Source organism: Chamaea fasciata, unplaced genomic scaffold (genome assembly GCF_029207755.1).
Source record: "Chamaea fasciata isolate MVZ Bird 193981 ecotype frontalis unplaced genomic scaffold, bChaFas1.0.hap1 SCAF_1, whole genome shotgun sequence".
In the NCBI taxonomy this organism is placed as follows: domain Eukaryota; kingdom Metazoa; phylum Chordata; class Aves; order Passeriformes; family Sylviidae; genus Chamaea; species Chamaea fasciata.
The window spans coordinates 4,630,777-4,656,492 of NW_027094086.1; the positions used below are offsets into that span (position 1 = coordinate 4,630,777).

A 25,716-nucleotide genomic window follows, 5' to 3' on the forward strand; every position below is an offset into this window, starting at 1 on the left:
AGTTTCTTATCGAGTTGAAACCAACTTTAAGTCTAACAGGACTTTAACTAAATTCCACCTCACTTGCTGGCAGTGTGCAAATGTATCATGGAATTGTTTAGGTTGGAATAGACCTCAAGACCAACCATTAACTCGGCACTGCCAAGCCTAACACTAAACCATGTCCCCAGCTGCCACATCTACACGTCTTTTAAAGCCCTTCAGGGATGGTGACTCCACCATGTCCCTGGGCAGACTGTTCCAACACCTGACTCAGTGAAGAAATGTGGGTCTATGTCTTTCTATGACATTTTGCTACTTTAACATTATTTTTTTACCTTGCTGGGGAAAGCTCCCATTGAACTCACTGTTGCCCTCCAAAACTTGCTTCGTGCAAGGCAGTGGTGAGGCTCTGGCACAGATTTGTGGATGCCCCATCCCTGGGAGTGTTCAAGGCCAGGTTGGATGGGGTTTGGAGCCATCTGGTCTAGAAAAAGACATTCCTGCCCATGGCAGGAAGTTGGAACAAGATGATGTTTAAGGACCCTTCCAATCCAAAACATTTTATGAGTCTGTGATTCAGTCTCACAGTGTATAAATCAGAGTACGGGTTCGTGGAATGAAAAATTTGTGGTTTACAAGATTAGAGACGTAAAAATCGAGACAGTAGTTTTCTTGCTTTCATAGCCTGAGATTTCAAGATTAGATTTAATCTTCGAGGGATGAAAATCTTAGTGACTCAATAATTTTTGCACTCCTTTCATTCACATGAATATCATGTTAAGTATCTTCCATACAATGTGGAGCTGTTTAGCTGCTACTGACTGTTTTGCCCGTTTACTTGCTAGTACCACTGACAAATAAAGTTGAAGCTGCAGAACTTCATCTTTGCAGTTTTTGTTAACAGTTTGAACCAAGCTTAAGTTTTCCTGGCTGCAGAAGCTGTCATGCCCGGCTGCATGCAAATCCCTGGCCTTCTGCAGCGCGAATGTCTGCTACTGTGTTTTCCCTCCTGTTTGTTTTTTAAAACTCAGCACTTTAAATCCTTGCTGAAAACCAGTCCTTTCCTCTTCTCCTTTCCAACTGCAGCTCTCAGAAGAGGAGAAGATCCAGCGTTACAGCATCCTGTCGGAGCTGTACGAGCGCATCGGTTTCCACCGCAAATCGGCGTTTTTCAAGCGCATCGCGGCCATGCAGTGCGCGGCCCCCAGCATCCCCGAGCCCGGCTGGAGGGCCTGCTACAAACTGCTGCTGGAGACTCTGCCTGGCTACAGCCTCTCCCTGGACCCTCAGGACTTCAGCAAAGGTCAGTGAGGATTACCACAGCTAGGCACTTATCTGGCTTTCTGTAATGATAACCTTGAGAGATTTAGTACTAGACCTAAGTTATTTGCTAATCTGAAACTAATTACAGCAGATAAAGCAGTTGTTTGACACTGTATCTTCACTTTTTTTTGATGTTGTTCCAATAATTTCAAATTTCTGCAAACCACTGCTAAATGTGTTGCTGTGGTTCCCTGTTTGCAGGAAGTAATTATGCGTTATTTATCAAAACTTAGTTTCTTATGTTTTTCAAAAATGTCTTTGTTTTGTTAATATGCTTCTCAGTACATAAAAAGCTCATATGTTATTCTGGATTATTTTTTTCAATTAAAGTGCCTTCAGCTGTTCCATCAGAAATTGTATTTCTTCTGGTTTTGTAGCTGTTTGATCTTAAAAGGAAAGATTTAAAATCCTTTTACGTATTTATGTATACAGACATACAAAGATACATATAATGTAATTAATAGGGTCAAATAAGTCACATTTTCTTACAAATGATATCAGAGACAGCTAAAATGCTGTTTGGAAGCTGCTTTTGGGTAAACCTTTCCAAAACCTTGCATTGTGTTATACAGCAGTAGTTTTGGGGACCATTCCCTGATTGTTGTAGCGGCAGGAGAGAGGCAGGAAGTGATGGGCTGAGCTGTTTTTGTGGATGGTTAGTGTTGGGGTTTTTTAAAACTGTTGTGATTTGGCAGTCAAAGTATGTGTGAGAGGAGGAAGGAAATGCCAAGTGGACTGCGTGGAAAGATACTAGGAATCTAGGAAGAGGGAATGTGCTGGGAAAAATATGCTGTGGCCTGAGATGGGACTGTGTTGGGAGAAGAAGTTGTAAAAGTTCTGCAAGGAATTATAATTTAAAAAGCAAAGAAAGGACATGATTGGTGTTTATCTTTCATTTTTACCTTACCTTCATGTTGCACTAAAGCGCGCTGTCTCATTTTTTATCCCTGAAATGGCTCTTTTAGAGACATATGGAAAGATCACTGCAAACTCTAAGATAGAAATGACATTTCACACATGAAAAATAATGAGACTCTCAAAATATAAACTCTCAAGGCTTGGTTGCAGTAAATATTCCTAAAACAGTTTGCCAAATGCTGATGGGTGATATTACAAGAAAGGCTGTTGAAGTTTATGAAGTATTGCACGTCTTGAAATATCTGTTATTTAAAAATTATTGCTGTTGCTTACTACTAAAAGCAGGTTAAGCTTCATGAAGAGTGCTGCATGTTATGGTTCAGAAAGGAAGGTTACGTTATGATGATCTATTTATTCTTTCCACAGATACGGTGCAAATACGAAGTAATTCATAGTCTGAAACTTAAAGACTGAAAATCAGGATATGTGCCTTGTGTTCTAAGGCTTTATTGCTTTTATTGGCCGGGAAAGCATTTAGAGAAAATATCTCTTGCTTGATCTTTAAGAGTTAAGAATTACAAGGTGTTTTTTTTTTTTTACAAGGGCATGAAGTGACAGGACCAGGGAGAATGGCTTCAAACTGAAAGAGTTGGTTTAAACTGGATATTAGGAAGAAATTCTTTACTGTGAGAGGCATGAAGACCTGGCACAGGTTGCCCAGAGAAGCGGTAGCTGCTCCAACCCTGGAAGTGTCCAGGGCCAGGTTGGATGGAGCTTTAACCCACCTGGGACAGTGGAAGATGTCCCTGCCTATGGCAGCGAGTTGGAAATAGATGATCTTTAAGGTCCTTTCCAATCCAAATCATTCCGTGATTCTATTATTTCAATTTCCGTGTGCAATCTTTTGTGGATTGTCCAGAGAATGAAAAAAAAAACACCCCAAGACTTTAAAGATTTTGTACATAATTTTGGTTTTTGGGAAGTGCTATCTTTGTCTTCAGAATTTTAATTATGTTTATTAGTCGACAGACAAACATATAAAGCAAAACTTGATTTCATATTTAAATATCTAAGCAAATACAATAATCTTATTTTCTGTGTTGAGTATAAGATTTGGATTTTATAACAACCATTGGGTGATTGGTATAAGTGCCATAAAATTACTGCTTAGCATATGAAGAAAACCAAAATCCATGTGTTTGTGATGACTTCCAACTTTAAAATACATTAAATACCTGTATTTTTTTCCAGGAACTCACAGGGGATGGGCTGCAGTGCAGATGCGTTTGCTCCATGAACTGGTCTATGCTTCCAGGAGGATGGGCAACCCAGCTCTGTGTGTCAGACATCTCTCCTTCCTGCTCCAGACCATGCTGGATTTCCTTTCTGACCAAGGTAGGACCTTTTAAAGAAGCAGATATTTACACTTCCTTCTGACCCACAGTCAAACAATGTGAGTCTCTTTTGAAATATAATTAATTTGGGAAGTGATGGAGAGCATGGAAGTTGGGGAGATCTGTGTATTCCTGAGTGGGTTGTTGATGGTATTTAGTCAACAGAAAGTTGAAATTAGATGATCTTTAAGGTCCTTTCCAACCCAAACCATCTTTGGAAAGTATTTCTAACTTTTAGAAGCTGAATGCGATGGACCTGAGTTAAACAGTGTTTAACTGGGACAGTGTCCTTAAGTTCCTCTACATTTCTGCAGTTTCTTTCTTTCTTTCTTTTTTTCTTTTTTTTTTTTTTTTTTTTTTTTTTTTTTAATTCAGCAATAAGTTGTAACAGGATTTAATTTTTCCAAGGTTGACAATGCAATGAAAGTGTCTGTGGATGATTTTTAGCAATGGGAATGATGTGTATGAGGACCCTTCTGTGGGGTGGGACCATGTAACATCTACAGAATCACCTGGAAAAGCTGAAAGTGACAACTGTTACTTTGTATTACGTTTCTTAGGAAAAATATTCTATAGTGACTTGTTTATCTCCCAGATTAATGATACCAATTCATAATTGCTTAATGATACGAATACTCACTTAATGAGTGCTGAAAGATTTTAAAAATGGGTTTTGCTTCTCAGTAAGCTCAGTAAAAAATGCATTTTTTTCTAGTTACTCCTTTGTTTACAGTAAAGAGGATGGAAGTGAAAATGTATAGTTTTTGTTGGTTTTTTTGTGGGTTTTTTTCTCTCCTTCAGTTATGGCCAAATGTCTCCTCTTAGTGACTCCTGCAGCAAAGAACTTTGTTGGAAAACTTTAGGTATTTGCCTGCTTTATTTCCTCTGTTTAATGGCTCAAATCAGTGCTGGAGGAAGGAGGGGAACTGATAAACTGGAATAAATTTGCTTTCTGCCTGTAGATCTTGTTTGCTGTCAAAAGGTCCTTGAATTTTCCAGGACTTACAGTAGAGCTTGTTGATATATGTATGAAAAGTTGTGCTGAGGACAGTGTTTTAAACTCTTCCATTCTGCATTTTCACATGTGATATTGTTAGACTCTTATTCTAAAAAGGTTTGAACTCATAAAGACAAGAAACTTGGTGTGTTTTTTGCCTTCAGACATTGTGTGTTGACTAAAGCTTCCAGTTTCATAAGGCCTAGGATAACTGTGATGTTCAGTGCCTTTGAAAAAATCAAACTAAATACTCTCCCATTGAGAGTTGAAAAGCAGATGAATATTTTCCCTTCTCTGCTGAATACATCCAAAGTAGAACTGGCTCTTGAGTTTGATGTCTTTCATTGCTAAGCTCTTGCTCAGATATGGTGAGTGGTGTTCCAAAGGAGTGAAAGTGTTGATGACAGTGCCAGAAATGTATTTCTGGCCTGTAATTTTTTTGGTAACTCTTCTGACATTGATATTGTGTGACCATGAAATTATCAAGGTTTTAAAAAGTCTCCAAGATCATCAAGTCCAACCTGAGTTGTGTAAGGGTCCATTTAGCATAGAAAATTACCTTAAATTTATAGTTCTTCTAAAAATATTGGAATATTAGAAAAAATAAACCAAGAAACCTCCTTCAATCTTGAATTGTAGTAAAGGACAAAAGCAAGACAATTGAAGGAAGAGGATTAGGTTACTGTTTTACTTACTGTGAACTGCTCCCTTATAAACTGGTAAAGAGGTGTCATTCGTGTTCTTCTCTGATAGTCACATGATTGAAATGTCCAGGTTTTGTTAATCAGTTGAAGGTTTAATCAGAAAACAGAAATAATGCAGTGGTATTGGAGTTCAAGGGTCGTCAGTTTTTTACTCTTTTTCTGTGCTGCATAGAAAGTCACCAGTTTCTAAGGGTGGAGGAAAACTCACTCTTTTGAAAAGTCGGTTTTCACTTGAATGTGTTCTTTCCTAAATAAGCGTCATATTTTTAAAGCTTGTTACTGATTATCTGCTAAATCCTGTTCTTGTATTTAAAGTTTGGGTAGTTTGCAGATCATTTTTACAATTAGAATAAATAGAAATGAGAACTCTGTCGCTGAGAGGAAGTTACGAGCTAAACATTTGACTCTGGAACTTGACCTTCTAGCCCTTTTTCTCTCAGGATTAGCTGCCTCTAGACACAGAAAAAGAACAATTTCTACTTTTTTGATACAATTCTGTTCATTTACTAGTTCAGTTGAAGTTGGGATACTGGGACTTCAGAAAACAGAAAAAAAAAGATATTTATTCTCCATGTAGAAATTCAGCTGATGAGATTTATTTGTTCCAATGAAGTCTAGATCTATTAATTAGAAACTCGTGCTTCTATTAATGGAACACAAATGCATAGTCAAAACTGGTTTGTGTTTAAAACCAAATTTAATGTTTCAATTGAATGATGCATTTTAAAATACAGCTTGTCTATGTTTACTTGAATTTACTTGAATACCCAATGCAGGCTGGCAAATCTAAATAAAGAGTATCATCAAGTAGATGGGAGATGTCAGTCACTATTTTAACAACACAGAAGCTAAAAGTTTGACTTAAAATGAAACTATTTAGTTACATAAATATGTAAAATGCAGTCTTCTGCAAAGCAAAATGAGATACTAAATTCTGTGTAAAACCCTAAATCTCAAGCTATTATGTTTTAATGGTAACAAGCCCTTAGGAATCACTTTCTTTAAATAAGAATTAAAATGTGCAGTTGCAAAGTTGCTTGGAATTGAATCTATCTTTTCCATAATGCTTTTTGAAACACACAAAACTATATGTATAACTCAGTGAATTTGAGTTATGTCAGATATTTGGAAAAAAATGCCATTATTTTACTGCGGCTCTTCACTGATAATATTCATACTTCTTAACAGGGCTATGACTTGCTTTGGGTGCAAGTAATTCTGAGTTGGCTCATCTGTTAGATGAGAACTATTTGGAAACAGCTACTAAGGAAATGTGACCAGGCAGTCCTGTGGTGAATGAGTACAAAGTTGAGAATGTTTCTCCATTGTCTCTTGGAAGATTTGAGGTTTGAAAGTGAAAGCTTTGAACTGCTTTCTTTTAGAAAATGAGGCAGCCTGTTTGGTGATCATTGAAATGTGCTGTAGTTGATACATTAGGGAAGGGAGCAATAAACCTTGGGTACAGCAGGTGAACTTGGCCTGGATACCAAGGAGCAGCCAGTGGATTTTAGGGGAGCAGGGATGAAGTTCACCAATGATGTGCTGTTGCTGTGAGGTGGATGTGAGGCTGCCACTCACAAAACCCTCTCTAAGCAGGTGCCCAACCTGCCAAAAATCTGTGAGGTCTACAGAGTGTTGGAGTCTTTGCTGTCCTTGCTGTCCTGGCTGCTCCACCCTGCTGGTGCTGCTGCCGTGGCTCTGCTCCCTGGCTGGGCAGCTCTGGGAGGGACCCTGGGGACAGCCCCATGGCACCCACAGAGATCTCCCCATGGCATATGTGAGCCAGGGCTGGAGCCATGGTGGGGCTAACCTCTTTCCTGTGCTTCTCCTCATCATTCTTGACATTCTCCTACTTTCCCATTTTCTTGTTCTTTCCTCTTCTATGAAAAAAATGAAGTTGAGTTATCACTTTGGACCCCAACATTACCTCATTTATGTTTTCGGCTTTTTTTTGGGTATGTTCAGAACCTAATTCCTTCCTGCATTTGTGGATCAAGGCAAAATTTGTCTCTCTTCAGCCTGAGCAGATCAGAACAGTCCCTCACCCTTGCCAGCTCATGTTTTCAGACATTCAGCTGGTTTCCAGGATTTCAGGATTCCTTCTGTTTGCTTCTGGTGGCAAGGGTCTTGGTGTTCTGAGGTGACCGTTTCTCACCCATATGCATAGCATGGGATGAAACCAGGAGTATTCAATTCCTTTTTCTTTTTTTTTTTTTTTTTTGGTGGGCAAATTCCTTAAAGATCTTCAAGGTTTATCTATTTTGCTGTTTGGGAAATAGTGTGCACTTTTCAGTGCTTCTTAGTGTAGTCCTGTCAAGATCTTCCTGTCCTGTGGTTATTGTTGCTGCACTTGGTGTTCTTTCCAGTCTTCTGGTGAGGTGACAGCCTTCACATCTGAGCTCTCAACTGCTCTGTCATGTACTTAATGAATTAAACTACTGACTCTGTGATGATTCTGCATTAAACATGCAGAAGTAATTTTTCATCTGTCGACCAGGAGTTTGGATGTCTTTATTCTTGAGCTCACAGTAGGTGATGGAGAGAACTTCCCAGAATATCCTGGTGTGCCTTTCTGTCCTTCTTCTGTGTGGTTGTTTCTTAAATCACTGGATACTACTGAAAGATGTTTATTCTAAGCCTTTGCTGAGATCGTTGTAACTAATCAAGAATTTCTGCCAAAATTTCTGCTGAATGCTGTTTCAGTTCCCCATATCGTGTAGATGAGTTGGGGTGGACTTGTCAGTGTTTGCTGGGTAGGCCATCTTGATGTCTTGACAGCTTGGACTTCTTGGTAGCTGAAGGACTTCTCACCATTAATCTGAGAGCACTTTCAGAACCTTTTCCTTTCAAGCCTGCTGTGCTCAGGTGATGGGTGAGATGTCAGCTGGCAGGGTGAGGTTGTGCCTTTTGCAAAGAAGTGATGAGCTTGGTCTAAGAAAGAAACCCCAAGCCCTGTTTTTCTTCAGAAATTGTGGTTAAGCCTGGACTGAGCGTAATTTGATGATGTCAGACGTGGTGTCTTACAACTCTTAAAATATGTCTTTCGATCTTGCAGTTTGAAAGAGGAAATTATGCAGTATTTTAGACATTTTTATTTATAGAGCAGATTGCATATGCATTCTCTCGGTGTCATTTAAATTTCAAATTGCTATGTAGAAGTATGGAAAATAAGGAAGAATATTAAACTGGGCTCCTGAAAATTGACAGCTAGACCACAAGGGAATGCAGAAATTACTTTAACCCTTTGTAGCCCTCCTGCCAAGCAGCATTAAGGACCAGACTAGTTTTCTGAGGATCTTTACTTAAAATTGTAACATTGTCCTGAATTTCCATCCAAACCTGGGAAAATGAAGTGAAGCTGCACAGGCACTTGGTGGGTTATACCTCCCCACAGAGATTGGGCTAAATGGATTTCACTGGAGCAGGGCATAAGAATAACCTGTGAGCCTGTAAGTAACTTTCGGGCGTGGAATGATTTAAAACTGCGTCTTTTTTTGAGGGACTGCTGGAGCAGCTTGTGACTCTGTTCACCTCACTGCCTCCTATTCTCTTGATCAAGTCTTGCTGTGACTTTCTTATTTCCCCATGTTTTCAGAGCTATAGTTGTTGAGAGCTTCAGCTCATTTCAGTTTGAGCTGGTTGTTCACCATTTCTCCCCTCTGTTTGCCGTTTCTCCTGCCTATTCTCATAATGCTGCTCTTCTTTCTTCTCCTGTTCATACTTAGGTTAGAGGAAACAACATTATAAATATTACAGATAAAGACATAAGCCCAGAAAAGATTTTGAGGTGTAACTTGCTCAGCTCATGAAAAAAAAAACTTCACACAGAAGCAGGAAGCCTGCCAGAAATGAAAGATAATTGAAGTATGGAAAGAGACACTCAGGGAAGATTGAGCTGTATCAGAAAATTTGGATCAAGGTTTCCTGTTTAGGAAAGAAGATTCCAAGGCTGGTCCTTCCTCTGCAGAGAATAAATCTGTGAAATTATTTAGAAATGTAATTAGAAGTGGTTTATGGTAGGGAGTGATCTGAACTGTAAAATGAACAGTAATAAATTTCAGGTACCAGATAAGGTTCAAAGGCTCTAAAACAATTTTAATTTTTAACAGCTGAACTACAGTTGCAGTTAATTTCTTAAAGTGTTTTTATCCTCGCTTTAAAATTACAAATGGCAAGTGCATTGCTGTATTTTTTTAAGAGTTCAGGAGGGATGGAAGTGACCCTGGCCACACCAATGATCCTTTTTACAAGATTCATCACTCCCCTTACACATCTATTGCTCTCTCAGTACTGACTAAGTGACCCTGGTTGTGGAAGCTTCTCCTGAAGTGAGGTAAACCAAATTCCATCCTTTGAACCCCTCTGGAGTTCAATAAATTTGGCCTCAGTACTGGGTGCATTATAAGAAGCTCTAGTAAATAACAGTAGGTGTGTGGATAATTGTGATTTAATAGGAAGGGGTTGGAACATATTTGAAGCATCATTTATTTTCAAGGGATGATGGAGCATTTAAATGAGTGTGTTCAGTTAATGCAATATTCCTGACTTAAAAAAAAAAAAACAACCCAAACCAACATCGATTGGTACATTGATTCATTAATGATTAGAAGAGATAGAAACAAAAAGTGAATGAGTTTAGGATGTAGAGGAAAGAGATTCCCAGTCATGTGCTGAGCAATAACCAAATCATCCCTGTATTATTCAACATTGTTTTCAGCACAAATTCCAAAACACAGCCCCAGCCCAGCTACTGTGAAGAAAATTAACTCTACCCCAGTCCAAAGCAGCACTTGTCAAAACAGATGCAAGCTATTAGGAAACTGCCAAAAGTGACAGTATCACAATATGTTGCCAAGCCAAGGTTATTTAGAAGGATTTCTAGAGTAGACTTGATAGACTTGATAACACTCTAAAGTAATGTTACTTTAGAGTGGAGAATAAGAGATCTTGTGTTGGAATCTTGCTCTTTGAGAGTCTGCTGATGCTGTCACAGGTAATCCCCCAAAGCTATGTAATGAAGGCACCAACTGCTTTGCTCTGTAGCTTCTCTTTGTGCTGCAATACTTAAAAGACTTTAAATTGCATTTAAATTAGGGCAACATTTCTCCTAGATCATCTGTAGTGTGTAAATTCATTTTTAGAAAGGTAAATGTTACTGATTGCAGGGGGCAAAAAGAATGATGCTTTAATCAAACTGAACAGAGAATTTATTGCAAATTAAAACTTGGTGTAAACTTCAGACTTGGAGTGAAGTTTACTCAACTGACACTGATGAACTGGTTTTAATGGACTGTGTTGTATTTTAGCTGACAAAGTACCTGCAAGCTGATTTGCCCAACCAATAAACCTTTCAAAAGGGAGCTACTTTGGTTGGTCTTATAATATTCAAATTAACTGATTTCAGGATGAAGATGAAATCTACAGTGTAATTACCAAGGAATATTTATAGCAGCCTAGGTAGTTCTTAGCCATTACTTTGAAATATTTCACTGGTTCAGCTTAACGCTGTATCTTGCCTGTGTACTTATATATAAATGAGTGTATCTGTGTATATATCTGTATAAAAATGTAATTAAACAGACTTGTCACCTGTGTGTTTGATGTATAGCAGTGGCACAATGTTGTTTAAGAACAAATATATTAAAAAAGCCTGAATGGAAATGCTTTCTGATGGGTAGGAATATAAGACTTGGGAGATTGTGCATGAAGTAGGAGGAGACTCCTTAGAAGCCACTTAATTTTCATTCATCATGGTACTGTGACTTCCGCTGCTTTTCATCTACTTCTGTGTTTTCATCAGTTCTGTGCTAACAAACTTCAGCACTATTGTATCCCTGCTACGCTTCTTCCTGCTTTTTTTTAACCCCCCCTTTTAGAATGTCTCCCTGGAATTTGTGTTTCGTAGAGACAAGCCAACTTATTTAATAAATTTGCTCAAACTGCTTTATTAAGAGGGTGTAATTTATTTTCCTGAATTACATGTCTTTTAGACTTTTTTTTTTTTGAAGTGGAATAAATAAATAAATTGAATAAACTAGCATCAGGAATAAAAGATTTAAATTCATTTGTATAGCACTAAATATGAAACACAATGATTTTTAAAGTCATATGTTATATGACAAAAATAATGTACTCTGAATCAAATATTTAGCATTACAGACCACCCTGAAAGTCTCACACATGATTTGCCTTTGCTTAGACTTGTGTGTCAGTGAGATACAGACAAAAACTCCAGCCAATGCCACAGCCAAATTCTTAGGCTGTGATCAATAGATCAGTTGTTGCAGTAAAATAGTGCTTTTTTTAATGACAAAAATTTTCCATTTTTTTTAAGGTCACTCATGAACAAAATGAAGTGTTTGAGCTTTAGCCCAAAATTTCCATCTTTGTGTAGGTACCTCTGATCTTGGGGAAGTGTCATTTCCCTCAATTAATTGAGGGAAAAGATACAGGTGTGCAAATGGAGGCACATTGCATGGTTTTTATTCCAGGAAAAAAAAATTCCTTTGGGGGAGATCTACTTTAATTGACAAGATGAAGACATGAAGAATTTGTGCTGCATTATTAAGTGCTAATTTTTTTGTACCAAAGGAAGCTATTTTAGGAGGTGCTATATTACTGAAATTCAAATATCTTTTATATGACATTTAACAGATTCAATACTGCTCTCTCACCCTAAATTCAAATTAAAGCACTGGAATCAAGGCTGCTGTTGAAATTGACATTTTATTTGGGAAAAGAAATATCCATGTTTTAAAATGGATCATCCATGTGCCTTAGTGAACTCCCCATATGATGTCCGTGGAGTGTGATTGGATGTGCCAAGGAAAGATGAGTAGGATAGGAGTGATACTGAAGAGATGTTTTTACAGGTGGATGGGAAAACTCAGAAGAGAGAGCTGACATGTTTTCATTTTAAGTTTTCAGACAGTTTCCCAGTTTTTTCAACAATTTCAACATGCTTTTCTGAAGTGAGGTTAGATCACTAGTAGAGGCATTGAAATTTTGAATCCTGATAAACCTTTCCGGCCAAATTCCTGTGACATTGCATAACGGTATATTGGGGAAAATGCTGTGCAGAAATCATTGTGTTGTCCTTTCCATCCTCTGTCTCTGCTTCTTCCGCACCAAATCCAGAATCAGATGTGATTAACATTTGAGCCATTGTATCTGTGAATGTTTACAAAACCTTCCTTGCCCAGAAGCAGCTTTACAGCAGTCCTGAACTTCATTTATCATTATACAAGTTATCTATGCCTAATTTGCTCCACTTTTTTGTAAATGTAGGACTCCTGGTATTCTTTAACATGAAAAAATTATTATTGATTTCAGTGGTTTATATACTGATTTAGTGTATACAAAATATATTTTTTAGTATTGAAAGTATGCAGACATCTGAAGTTCTGAGATACAGTGGAGAACCAGACCCTGAAATTTTAATGGTGTCTATGAACTCTGACTTCAGCTGTGTCGATTTTTTAATTGAGGTTTTAACTAGAAATTGTTTTTTGCAAACTGGCTGGGACTTCATGTGTACACATTTTGTTCAAGTGTTAAAAACCTTGTAATGGAAGACTGCAATGTATTTAATCAGTCTCTTCCCATTCTTTGTCTTTGTGGCAGTCTTTTAGAAATGGAAAACATTTTGCTTCTCAAAGACAGCTATTTTTATTTGTGTCTAAAATACTATTTTCTTCCCCCTTCCTGCAAAGTTAGTAGTAAATTGAGAACTTACTTTTCAAAGATAAGCTATTACACAGCAAGTAACTGAATCCTTTGTGTGGATGGAGTCAGTCTCTGATATAGTTCATGATGCTCTGTTCATGAAAGCAGGTCGAACTCTGGTAGCGTAGATTAATTATTTTCTTCTAGTTTCTGCTCTTTTCTGCGTCAAACAGTGAATTTTATTAGTCTCTGCTATGTTTATTTAGAGATTTATTTTGGTTGATTTCTTAAAGGAATGGGATTCACACTCTCTGCTGACTGCCAGTGCCTTTCTCCATAAGAACAGCTTTGGAGTCTGTGGGGAACACACACATTTATTGCAGTAGACAGTAGTGGGATGAACATCCAGGGTTCCTGTGTTGCTTTCAAAGCAGTTTGTTCAAGTTTGAGGTTTCTGAACAGTTTCAAGTCGTGTTTACTTGCTCCATGTATTTTTCAGAAAAATATTGGTGGTCTTATTTGTTACTAAAACTGTAAAAGGTGCCATCACCCGATCCCTGTCAGAGTTACTGGGGTGGAAAAGGCGAGGGTGCTGCCTGCAGGTGGAGGAGCTGCTCTGCTCTGCCGAGGTCCCAGCCCTGGCCATGCAGGAGTGGATGGATCCTGCAGGTCTTGCTGAGGTGCTTTGCTCACACCCCTGCCCTGGCTGTGCTTGGGGAGGGGTTTGCCCTGAATACACAAACGTGGTGCTCCCTGTCCAAAACAGGGCTCAGGCACTGCCTGCAAGGCTGAGGAGATTTGCACATACCCTCCCATCTGTGATTAACTGTAGAGTAAAAGGTGTGTAGCAGTTGCTGTCTGTGAATAATCTTTTTTGCAGCTTTTGTGAGGGTATTAACCTATTTTGTGGCCTTTTTGAAATTCTTTAGTTTAAAGAGTACACTGCATCTTCAGGGCAAAGTGAGACTGAAGATTCCCCTGGAAGCAGACACGGGCTTTCTCTTTCCTAGGGCTCACCAAGTAATTCTCATTTTGTGTGGGTGTGTGAAGGAAATACCACAGGATCACAGAATAGTCTGGGTTGGAAGCAACCTTAAAGTTACCATCTCTACTGTGGGCAGGGACACCTTCCACTATCCCACATTGTTCCAAACCCCATCCAACCTGGCCTTGAATGCTTCAGGGATGGGGCAGCCACAGCTTCTCTGGGCAACCTATGCCAGAGCCTCACCAGCCTCAGAAAATAGGGGTTTTTTTATATCTAATGTGAACCTGCCCTCTGTCAGTCTGAATCCAATTCCCCTTATCGTGTCACTACATGCTCTTGTAAAAAGTCTCTCTCCATCTTTCTTGTATGCTCCCTTCAGGCACTGGAAGGGCATATCTATGTTTATGGGTGCAAAAATTGCTTTTTCTCTTGGTGTGGGTGTTTTTTTTTTTTTTTTTTTTTTTGTCTTCAGACTGACTTTTCAGTCTTGTTATATATTATTATTAACTCATTTAGGAGGTGTTTGTGTCTGTCCTGAGAGAGTTGGGTCAGGACTGCTGCAGGAGCTCTTCTCAGACTTCTCCTTTGTGACCATTATTTGATGTTTCCAAGGGGGAAGGAAAAAGCTCAACCAGCACAAAGCACCCTGGGCAATGAGGGTTTTTGTTAAAATGTTGATTCTGAGCCTATTACTGAGGTAAAATGGGAATCAGAAGGTGTTGAGCCATTTTTTTTCAATACTTTAGTGAGCTCCATAAGGAAATGGAGTTGTTCAGTGTGATTGGTGGGTCAGACAGGAAATGTTCAATTTCTTTATTCCACCTGGCTGTAGGTTGTTCTGCAGGGGACACTGTGACTTGATCAACACTACATCAACCAGTTGTTGCCGAAGAGCAAATGTTGTGTTTTCATTCTTTGCCTTAGTTTTCAATGGGTAGTGACTGAACCAGAGTACAGCTATTTTAAATTTCTTCAGATATTAAAGAGCACAGTTACAGCAATTGTGTTCTTCTCATTTTCTGTGTTACCTGCCAAGACATGAACTGCTGTTTATGTTCGACTGTTAAATCACAGTCACTGAAGTGCTTAAAAATGTTAGTCTATAACTGACCTTCTGTCCTGTCCTGGTCTGATTTTTCAATGGCCCCATTATTGTGAAATACTGCTCCACATGACTGTGAAACGAGCAGAAAGTCTGGCTTTTTTCACTTTTAGTAGCTTTCAATCACTGTTAGTTTCTGACTGTGCATCTGAAGCTCTCAGATTTTTGTGTACTTGTATTAGAAGAAGGTTTGAAGCAGCTTGGACACAAAACCAATGCTTGTTATGTTGAGGTGAAGCAGTTAAGCGATGAAATTCTAAGAGCGTGGGTGGACTTGCAAAGTTTTTGGTTGTCAGAAGCAGTCAAAACCAATTTGGTATGAAATGGGGAAACTACTATGGGGTCATACTGAACAAACTGAGCAGAATGTGCTCGCGTGTCAGTGCTGACAGTGGCTCTGCTCAGCTTTATTTGGTTACAGCCATTCTGTGATCCTGGTCTTTCAGTGAGGCTGGAGAGAAACTGAGGGGAAAAAAATTGTGAACGTAGTTAATCCAGATGAGAAAATAAGCTGTCACTCTTCACTCAATAAATGAGTCTCTAATACCTACACAAGAGTATCCAGTAGTGCTCCCAGCTGCAGGACAGGCTTTTAAAGCTGTTGAGGTGAATTCACAGGTCACAGGATCAAGTGGTGATTGCCTTCCTGCCGACCTGTACAAGCATGAAGGCACCAGGTGGGTAAAGACCTTCAAGAGCAGCTGTTTTTTATCTCTTCTTTTCAAAAAGATAAGTGCTGGTGAAAACAGTCACAGAAATCTCCTAACTGTGGGTCAAGAAGGAGGTTGAGGAGTTCAGTGACTCCTCCCAGGAGGTTCTGTCAGAACACAATGTCAGGCAACCAGAAGCTGTGAGAATTCGGAGCTGCAATTGCTGTAGCAGATTTTTGGCAACCATTAGGCCACAGAGGTCAGGGAGCTGAGGTGCTCCTCAAGGGGGAAGGTTCCGGTGTTTGCTTTCAGAAGTGGCTCTTGGGCAGGATCAGGCAACTCTTCTGCATTGTGAATCCTCCCCATCATGTCCAGCTGATGTGGATTCATTCCTTCATCATCTTGGCTGAGATGTGGTGCTGAGAAGAAGGAACTGAGCTGCTGGCCTGGCAGCTGTTTTTCACACCACATCAACATCGAAAAATGGTTTGGTTTTTTTCTCATGGAAAGCGTGGGGAGCTGGTACCGGGAAATAACCACGTGACTCAAAAATCTGTAAACTTGTAAACAAGTTCTTCTTGCAAATGGCAGCCTGCTTTCTTTGGGAATAACTGACAGTGTTTCACACTAGGGAATGAAAGCCAGTGCTCTGGAATGACAGACCTTTGTTTTCAAGCACAATTAAGCACATGCTGTAGTATTATCTTCATCATTCGTGGTAGCTGTGAAGATTTCCGTCTCGGTGGATTCCGCTTGCACTTTGTGCCCTTGCTCATAATATGGCAAATAACCTGAAATTTTGGTGGTAATACTGAGCCTTGAACCACTACAACTCCTGGCTGTGCTGTGCTGCTCTGAGTGTATATGGATGTCTAATTACTGTGGTTTTGGGAACATTTCCTACAGGCAATTAAAATGTGGGGAATGGCTCAAGAAACTGTTCAGTGAAACACAGACACGAGCAAGGCAGTTTGTCAGTTATGTGGCATTAGTTCCATAGTGAAGGAGATTACAATCAGAGTTTATTTGCTTTGAAGGGGTGTGTACTCGTGGCTGTAGAATTCACAAGCGAAGCTGGGTTGATGTGAGCAGCACAAGCATTGCTGGATGTTTGCGCTTTTCAAGGCCCAAGATGGAGTTTTGGGCAGGTTTTGGTATTTTTGGCACGGTTTACAGGATATGTTTCTTCTACATTTTTCTCACTCCTCCCTCTCACAGCTGCTATGCAGCATTTTTTCCCTTTCTAAAATATGTTCTCACAGAGGTGCCACCAGCATGACTGGCCCAACTTTGGGCAGCAGCAGCTTTGTTTTGGGGTTGTCTGGAATAGGCTCTGTCATGGAGGTATCCTGGTGCCTTCTCCCAAAGGCCACTCCTTGCTGCCAAAACCTTGCTGCATAACCCAGTACACCTGTCTAAGCAGGTTTTTTTGATAGTACTACTACTGATAACTGCTTGTTATCACCCTCCCCTTTCCTATTTAGTTTTTTCATTGAGTATTTTGATATTTTAACTGTTTTCTAGACACAGTTTCAATATTGAATAATTATTTTTATTGGTAGCATGTGCATGGAACAGCCTGGTCTAGTGGAAGGTGTCTCTGCCCATGGCAGGGGGGTTGGACTTTAAAGTTCCTTCCAACACTCTATGAATGTTCAATTTAAAACAATATAGGTCTTTTCAGCTGCCTCATTCTCCCCTCCAAACAAGCACTCCCAGGCTTTTCTCTGTTTGCAGACTTCCGTTTCATCAGAGAAATAGGAAATCGTGGAATCATAGAAAGGTTTGGGTTGGAAGGCACGTTAGAGATCAAATACAATTTTTTGTTGAAGCTTTATATTTCCAAATAGGCTTTTTTTTTTTTTTTTTCTTCTGGAGACACAATTTTATATAGTGTTGAAATTAATTACAGGATAAAACTAATATGCAGACATTGTACATTCTTGAAGATAACCCAAAAAATAAATATTTATTTTTAAAATATATGTTCTTGTATTTTTAGGCAAAACCAAAGATCTTTCTTACCAGTTGTTATGATTTAGTAGCATAACACAATACAATTATTTTGAGGATTAGATAGTTTTCACACAAGTTAACATCAAAAGTAATGTGTTTCTCTTCATTGCCTTTGATATTACTTAATCTAATGTTTCAGAGCAGTCCTTGTTCCCATACAATGCTATTATTAACAACCTTAATATGTGTGAAGCTGATTGTTTTGTTTGGATATATAGATTTAATAGATGGAATTGTAAAAAATTGTATTTTGACAATAAAAAAAACTAAAAAAGAGTAGGTATAGACGGGCACTTGAAAAATTCTGAGAAATCTAGAAAACTCCTTTGCTTAAGGTCGCTTAATTATATTTGATCCATCTGTCGAGGTTGAACATAACTCCAAGTGCTGAATGCAGAAATTAGTTGCCATGCCATTTGAGTTATTTTGTACAAGAAAAGGCTATAGTCTCAATTAAATGTGAGTTTGAAATTGTTTTTAAATTTTATTTTCTAGAAAAGAAAGATGTCACGCAGAGCTTGGAAAGCTACACTGCAAAATGCCCTGGGACAATGGAAGTCATCACTCTTCCAGATGGTTTGAAGCTACCTCCTGTTCCCTTCACTAAATTGCCTATTGTGAAGTAAGCCCAAAACACAATTTTTAACTTTTTCACAGTACCTGTCAAATTTTAAAGGATACTGAAAGGATGCAGTCATCTCACTTTAGGCATGTGGATCACAGGAACATGGAAAAATGTCAAAATGTCAAATTGTTTTGAGAAGCTCTTGAGCAAAAATAGAGCCTTTGACCAGAAAATACTTTGTGGCCTTTAGTTTCAGAAAGAGAGAAGTTTTGTTTTTTGAAGAACTGTCCTTCCACGGTTGCTTATTCAATTCAAGGGAGGTATTTTGCTGCAGCTGAGATTTTAGTTGAATACTCGATCATTTCAGTACTGAAGGTCCGTGAGTTGGATGCAGTCTCCATCCACAGAGCTTGGGACTCACCTGGAAGTGGTGCTTTTTGTAACTTCCCTTTCCAGATGCTGCATTTTCAAGCTGGCATCTTCACTGGCCTGTTCTAAATCTCAGTTCCATTCAGGCACACATCATGCAGTCAGGCCAATGGATAATAACTTGCTCAGGTTTAAACCTGGCATGAGACGTTAGAGAGAGTCAGAGAGAGTGAAACAGCCACTGGCTATCAATAATAGAAGACTGAAAGAAAATATTTTCTTTTTGTAGGAAAAATAATTCCTATTCAGAAAAACTGTGCTGAATAGTGAAGAAAACGGGGCAAATGGTGATTGAATCCTTCTTCATGGGAGTCATGCATTTAGTCATTGCATCATAGAACCATGGAATTGTTAAAACTGGAGAAGGCCTTTAAGGTGATCAAGTCCAACCACCAACCCAGCGCCACCATCATGTTCACCATTAAACCACGTTCTCAGATCCCACATCCACACATTTTTTGAGCATTTTCAGGGATGGTGACTCCATCACCTCCCTGGACAGCCCTTTCCAATCCTTGACTACCCTTTCCTTGAAGAAAATTCTTCTAATATTGAACTTAAACTTCCCCTGGAGCAATTTGAGGCCATTTCCTCTTATCCTATTGCTTGTTACCTGGGAGAGGGGACTGGAAGAAGAGGCCAGTCAGAGCTCTGGCAAGACATTCCCAAGACTTCAGTGGGAAAGACTGTGTCACTTAAAATGTTTTGTATGCTGAGAGAAGGGGACAGACATATCCACTTACATTATCAACTTGTCCTGACCTGGCTGTGCTTGGAATGTTGGGAATATCTCCTGTTTTCCCATAGGGTGATGAGCCCAGCATCAACTTTATTTAACATTTAAGAATTGCTGCTCCTCTCCTCCTCCTTCTTGTCTTTTAAAATTTCTGTAAAAGCCATAATAATAAAAATTTATACTCCAATAAAATATTAGTTGAATTTAGGTATATAGCCTCTGGTTAAATCTGCCCAGCAGATCTGGTGTTTCAGAGCTGCCCAGCCCATTGGGAACCAGCTGTGCTGCTGGACTGCAGAGCTCTCTGAGCTAAATTGTGCTAATTTTTGTGACATCAGTTATAAATGTGTGGAAATGTCGTTTTGATCAATGTTGAATAACCTTAGCTTATGATTCAATCCATGTTAGAGCCCTCTAGAAACACACATTTACTGTTGGGGATGACTTCTATTTACTGTTGGCATTTCATGGTCTACGAGTTTTAATCCATTTAATGTGGGGGTGCTTATTTTGGATGCAGATTTCTTAATCAAAATACTGTCAGACATGGAAATGCCACAGTGAAATAGGAACACAGTGGCAGTGTTACCTTTTCTCCCCAGTACTTTAAAAGCAATAGAAGAGATTTGGCAAGGCAAAGTCTTCATATTCCATTACTCATGTTCATTATCAAATCATCATCTGGTATTTTCTCAGATAAAAAATGCACTGTTCCCATTTTTGTAATTTACCTGTGTTAAAGGTAATTGTCCTACTAATATACCTAAAAGCAGAAAATTTTCTTTCTTTTCACCACTGCTGCTTTTAATTGTCCTTACATACTTTCCTTACTACTTCACATTTATTCAGTGCCATTTTTTCTCTTCCCTCTGTTTGCTTAGTATAGTGTGATTTCTTTAAAAAAAAAATTGCTTTCCCATCTAAGCAAGGTTGTTTTTAATTAACATTTTCCAAATACAGGATTTTGATCTTCTGGGTAGCTAGTGAAATTAGTTAGTAATTCTTAATTGTCACTCATTTGCATTCGGTGGTGTCAGGCCAGGGGACATGACTGAAGCTTTTCACACAAATGAATTAAAAAATCTGCCCTCTTCTATGTCTGACCTGTGGGGGTACACCTCTCTGATATGTGGCTGAGGAACATTCCTTCCACTGTCGCATTCAGATAAAGCAAGTTATCCACCAGTGTTATTTCTATAATAACCATGAAGGAGCCAAGGCTGTATATAAAATAAAATTCCTTTTTATTACCTCTTTATCAAATTCAATGTTTGTTTCCTCAAATAAGTATAATTCACATTTGTTCTTTAAGTTGCATTCTAATTAGTAAAAAAAATCTATCAGAAGTGGTTTTAAAATGAAATATCAGGGGTCTCTTGCAGTTTCCTTCTTATTTCTTAGGCTCGTCTGTGAATTTGCATATGATTTTGATGCTGATACTAAGTATCACCAACATGTAATTTATGGATGTGATTTGTTTCTTGTTCCAACCTACTTTTAGTGTTATTTAGTAATTTCTTATCAGGTGTTTTGTTTCAGAGAGAGAACTTGTCTGTGTAGTGTTACTCTTAGAGCTTCATTATTTTCCAGCAGAAACACATTATCTTGGTTTCTTGTGTGTGTCTACTTCCTATTAGTGTGATACTATTCTATCTGTTCTTTATTGTGCTGAGCTCCTGGTTTGAAGTGATTAGGTGTTCTACAGGTTTGGAGAATGCTGCTGATTTTACTGAATATCCATCAATTTATTGCTTGTTCTTCTGCCCAAAATTTAGTCTTTACTTTCCCCTCAGCATTAGAAGAGAGGTGATTTCCCTGCATGGCATTGTAGGGAATTGGGTCTAGCAGGCATGTAATCTAATAAATCGTTTGTCTTCTGTCTATTTGTAATTGCTTTCTGGTTGTTTAACAAACCCACTCAAATTTCTGGGATGTTCCCTTCCTTCCAGCAGCAATTCTGCGTTTTCACTGTATTAGAATCAGCTTTATTCACTGGCGAGAAGTTTCTTTATTTGTTTTGTCCAGTGAAATCTTGCCTGGATTCTAGTTTGAGTTTAAGTTACACATTTGGCTGCTTTCTGCACTGGAGCTGTGATTCAGTCTGCACTCAAAAATTAATAGCTGGATTTCAAATCACTGTTCTGGCTAGTTTTGGGTTTGTTGATTTCTAAAAAATTTTTTTTTCCTTTGTTATTTATTTTTTGAGAGCTTTCTGAAACTGCAGTTTCCTTGGGTTGGTGTTACTTCCTTTTGTATTGTCAATGTTTGCTTCAAGTTTTCTATTTTGGGTATTTTTTTCTCAGACTGATATTTCATATTTATCAGCTCTTTTTTAACACAGTCACCTGTTACAAAATAGAATAAATTAAATAATCAGAAATTATTTTAACTCAACAGATCTGTGAAGCTTTTGAATCTCCCAACCAGTCTCCGACCTCACAAAATGAAAAGTTTACTTGGTCAGAATGTGTCAACCAAAAGCCCCTTCATATATTCTCCAATTATTGCACACAGTCGTGGGGAAGAACGAAATAAGAAAATAGGTAAGAATAATTTACAGTATTTTCTGTTATTTTGTTAAATTAGAGAATCTTCGGTGGTCAAGGAAAGCAGACCTGAACATTGCTGTCTTTTATTTGAGATAACCTGTTTCTTATCCTCAAGTCCTGAAGGAACAAATCTTTTTTCTTTGGGGCACAGTTTCATATTCTAAAGTGGAATAAAGTCTCTTAGATGGTAACACTGATTTTTCAGAGCAGATAAACTAGTTTTATTTCCTTCTCAAACAAAAGAGAATTTAGGGAAGATTTAGTTCTGACATTTCCTGCTTGGCAACCACCACAGTTTCAGTGCCCGGAGGAAAATGCCCTGTTGTGGTTTTTTCTTTTCCTGTTCTGATTTAACATAAACTCAGAGTGGTGAACTGTCTGATTAGTCCTTTTTATTTAAGGACAATTCAGCCAAGAAAAGGTTTTTAAATGCTGTTAGGAATATTAGTAATTTTCTTTTTATAAAGATTATAAAGTCTTTCAGTACAGTAATTGTGCCACTGGAAAAAGATTAGAGGTTTGTTTAAATCCTGGATTTAGTTACAAATACTGGTAGTTCTTTTTGTGGCTTTTGTGTGTATCACGTGCGTGATAATTTTTACCAGAGGCATCAATGTCAGCACGAAAAAGACTTGTGTGACTGTGGAACAGAACTGATTGTAAAACCTTCAGAAATTTGCAGGATGTTTTATCTTAAATCATTTGGCTCCTTGTTCATCTGGGCTGTGCCTGGCCTGCAGGGCCAGTTTTCTGAGAAAAAAAAACTGTGTGGTTTCCTCTTTCCAACATACGTGTGCTGTGCCCCTGCTGAGGACCCTGATTATGATCAAGGTGATATCCCTCACCCTGAGAAGAACATACACGTTTTCTAGTTGGGTCTATGGGATGTGCATTTTCAATAAATAGCTGAAACAGGAACGGTTGGGATGTGCAGAGGCAGGGGTGATTTCCTGGCAGTTTGGATGCACTTGGCTCAGTGTGACTTTGCTGCAGCACTACTTTGATTTCAAAAGAGAAAGGATAAGAAATTAAAGAAAGGTTAAGAAGAATTAGTTAAAGGATAAATTAAAAAAAAAAGTGCAAATAGGGGAATATCTGAAAGTGCTCTCTTGATTTCTCTTAATAATATATTGGAAGTTTGATTACTATTAAATTTTCAACATTTAATCTCTTAGCTATACTGTGTTGTGTTTTTTTCATTTAAATAAAGTCTTAATCCCAGTTTTGTCACACAATTGTATAATGTGGTATTCTCATTCCTTGATGGATACAAAAGGAACCTGTATTTTTGAACGGGTTAGGATTTGTTTTGGTGCTTTGTGTACCATAGGAGATTTACATTTTACAGTGAATTTCCTTCTTTTAGGCTTTTATTTAGCCTAGGGAAATGTCTGATTGCTTCTGATCCTGTACAGCATTTGTCTTTTGAAGTATATAAACATTGCAGTCACTGCTAAAAGCCTCTAATGTTTCAAAGTTTAGTGAACAAAAGAAAATACAAAATAGAAGAAGATACTTCCTTTGAAAGAAGCTGAGAAATTTATTAACTTCGAAATCAATGAGAGTATTTTAATGGCATGTATTTAACATCAATTAAAAACAACAATAACAAATGAACTGTTTTTCTTGCATGGAGATAGGACTCCATATTTTAGTTAAATTATTGTTTTACAGCAAACGAAATCAAGCACTGCTGACAAACCAAAGGGAAACAAAACCCATTTAGAAAGTCTTGAAATGTTTTCAGCTTTCAACTTGATAAGCTTTTCTGATTGGAAACAATAACAGGGATGATTATATTCTAGTTAAATTGCTTTAATAGCATGCTAGTCGTAAAAAATAAACTTACTGATTTTTGACATGAAGTGTTTTGTTGGTTTTGAGTGCTGCTAGTCTAAAGGAGCAAGAATATATAATATAGTTCTGTTAGTAAATCCAGCAGCTCAGTCATACCTGTATTAGTTGATACAAATATAGCTCATTTTACCTTTCATTTCAAAACCTTTTCCCGCCCTGGCACATTTTTCACAGGGGATTTCAATCTCATCTCAAAAACCTCCATGGATTTAGACTTCAACATATCCCTGGGGAGGTTTTTCCACTGAATCACTGTTCTTACTGAAACAAAAAAAAATATTAAGAATATAAAACCTGTTTAGTGCAACTGGTGTCTGTTACCCTTGGTCTTCTTCCCATGGCTCCTTGTGAGGAAAGAGCTTCTGTTCTCTTGGTGCAGCCCTTCAAGTACTGGAATACTGTGATGGTATTGCCCCTGAGCCTTCTCTTCACTCCAGAGAGGATGTCTCACTCCCTTAGTCTTTCCTCATCAGGTGTGTTCTGCAGTCCTTGATCACCTTTGTGGTGCTCCTTGGGATGCTCTCCAGTCTGTCTGTGCCTCCCCTGCTGTGGGGACCAGAACTGGACACAGCTGTGTATGACAAGCACAGGGTGGAATAGAATGATCACCTCTCTCTCTGCAGTGGAGAAGCAGATGAACTCAGAACCCAGCAGGGGGATGAGTTGAGGAGCTGTCTGTCAGGGTCTGTTACAGGTGAAGGATGGAACCAGGTCACTGTCGGGACCAGGAGGAAGGTTCCTCTTCCTCCTCAGAATGTGACCAGTACGACTGGCACCTTCTACAACAAGGAGGCTATGGAATGAGAAGGCCAAACAACTGATGAGGTGGCTGAGGGCCCCTCTGGGACAGAGCAACACCCCCTGGACCCTGCATCACAACCTCCCCTGTTAGCAGGAAAAGAAGGGTGGTTCTCATAGGAGATTCCCTCCCTCCTAATGGGCGCAGAGGGCCCCATGTGCAGGCCTGACCCAACTCAGGGGAAGTCTGCTGTCTCCCACAGGCTCAGATAAGGGACATTACTGGAAAATTCCAGTCTGGAAAGACCCTCTGGTTATTATCTGCTATTGGTTGTTCAGACTGGCAGCAACAAAACAGCAAAGAGAATTCCAAGGCAAATCAAAAGAGACTTCAAGGCCCTGGGACAGTTGGTGGAGGGATCAGGAGCACAGGGGGTGATTTCCTTGATCCTTCCAGTAGGAAGGAATAATATTGATAGGAACAGGCAGCTCTGTTAGGTTGATGTGTGGCTCCGAGGTCGGTGTGAATGGAAAAAATAGTTTTTTTTGACCACGGGATGATCTATCAACACCTGGCCTGCTCACACCTGATGGGATGAGCCTTTCTCAGATGGGAAAAGCAGTTCTGGCAGAGGAGCAATGGGGCTTGCTGGCTGAGCTTTGAACTAGCTTGGAAGGGGGAAAGGGAGAAAATCAGGCCCCCCAGTGATGAGCAATGGGATTTTGTGCCAAACCTTGAGGATCCTGATGGGATCCCTCAATCTGTTTCACCAGGTGTTGGCCACAAGGTACCACACCTGAAATGTTTCCACGCTGATGCACACAGCATGAGGAACAAACACCAGCTGGAAGCTTTGGCCCAGTCCCAGAGGTTTGACATCATTGTCATAAGTGAAATGTGATGGGACAAGTCCTGTACCTGGAGAGGCCTGTTGGATGGTTGTGCTTTCAGAACAGACATTCCACAGTGTGGTAATGGTTAGAATGTGGAGATTCACCACTGCAGTGCTGCTGTGCTACTGCAGGTGCCTCTGTTGCTGTAGTAAACCATAATGGGTAACTCTGTACCTGTGCAGAGCAGCCACAGGCTGTTTTTGGGGCTGCAGAATGCGTAAGACATCATGGACACTATTAAGCAATTAAATATGAGATGTAGAGAAAAT

General features: G+C 39.1%; 1 protein-coding gene across 2 annotated transcripts in view; it reads left to right on the top strand.

The window, feature by feature from the left end:
- TRAPPC9 (trafficking protein particle complex subunit 9) overlaps nt 1-25,716 on the top strand; it is a 443,221-nt gene that overhangs the window by 25,711 nt on the left and 391,794 nt on the right. For both annotated transcript variants that reach the window (XM_066175518.1, XM_066175527.1), the window contains 4 exons: nt 1,069-1,285; nt 3,415-3,558; nt 18,175-18,301; nt 21,807-21,952. In XM_066175518.1, coding sequence (XP_066031615.1) covers nt 1,069-1,285; nt 3,415-3,558; nt 18,175-18,301; nt 21,807-21,952 — 634 coding nt within the window. The remainder of the gene's footprint in view (nt 1-1,068; nt 1,286-3,414; nt 3,559-18,174; nt 18,302-21,806; nt 21,953-25,716) is intronic.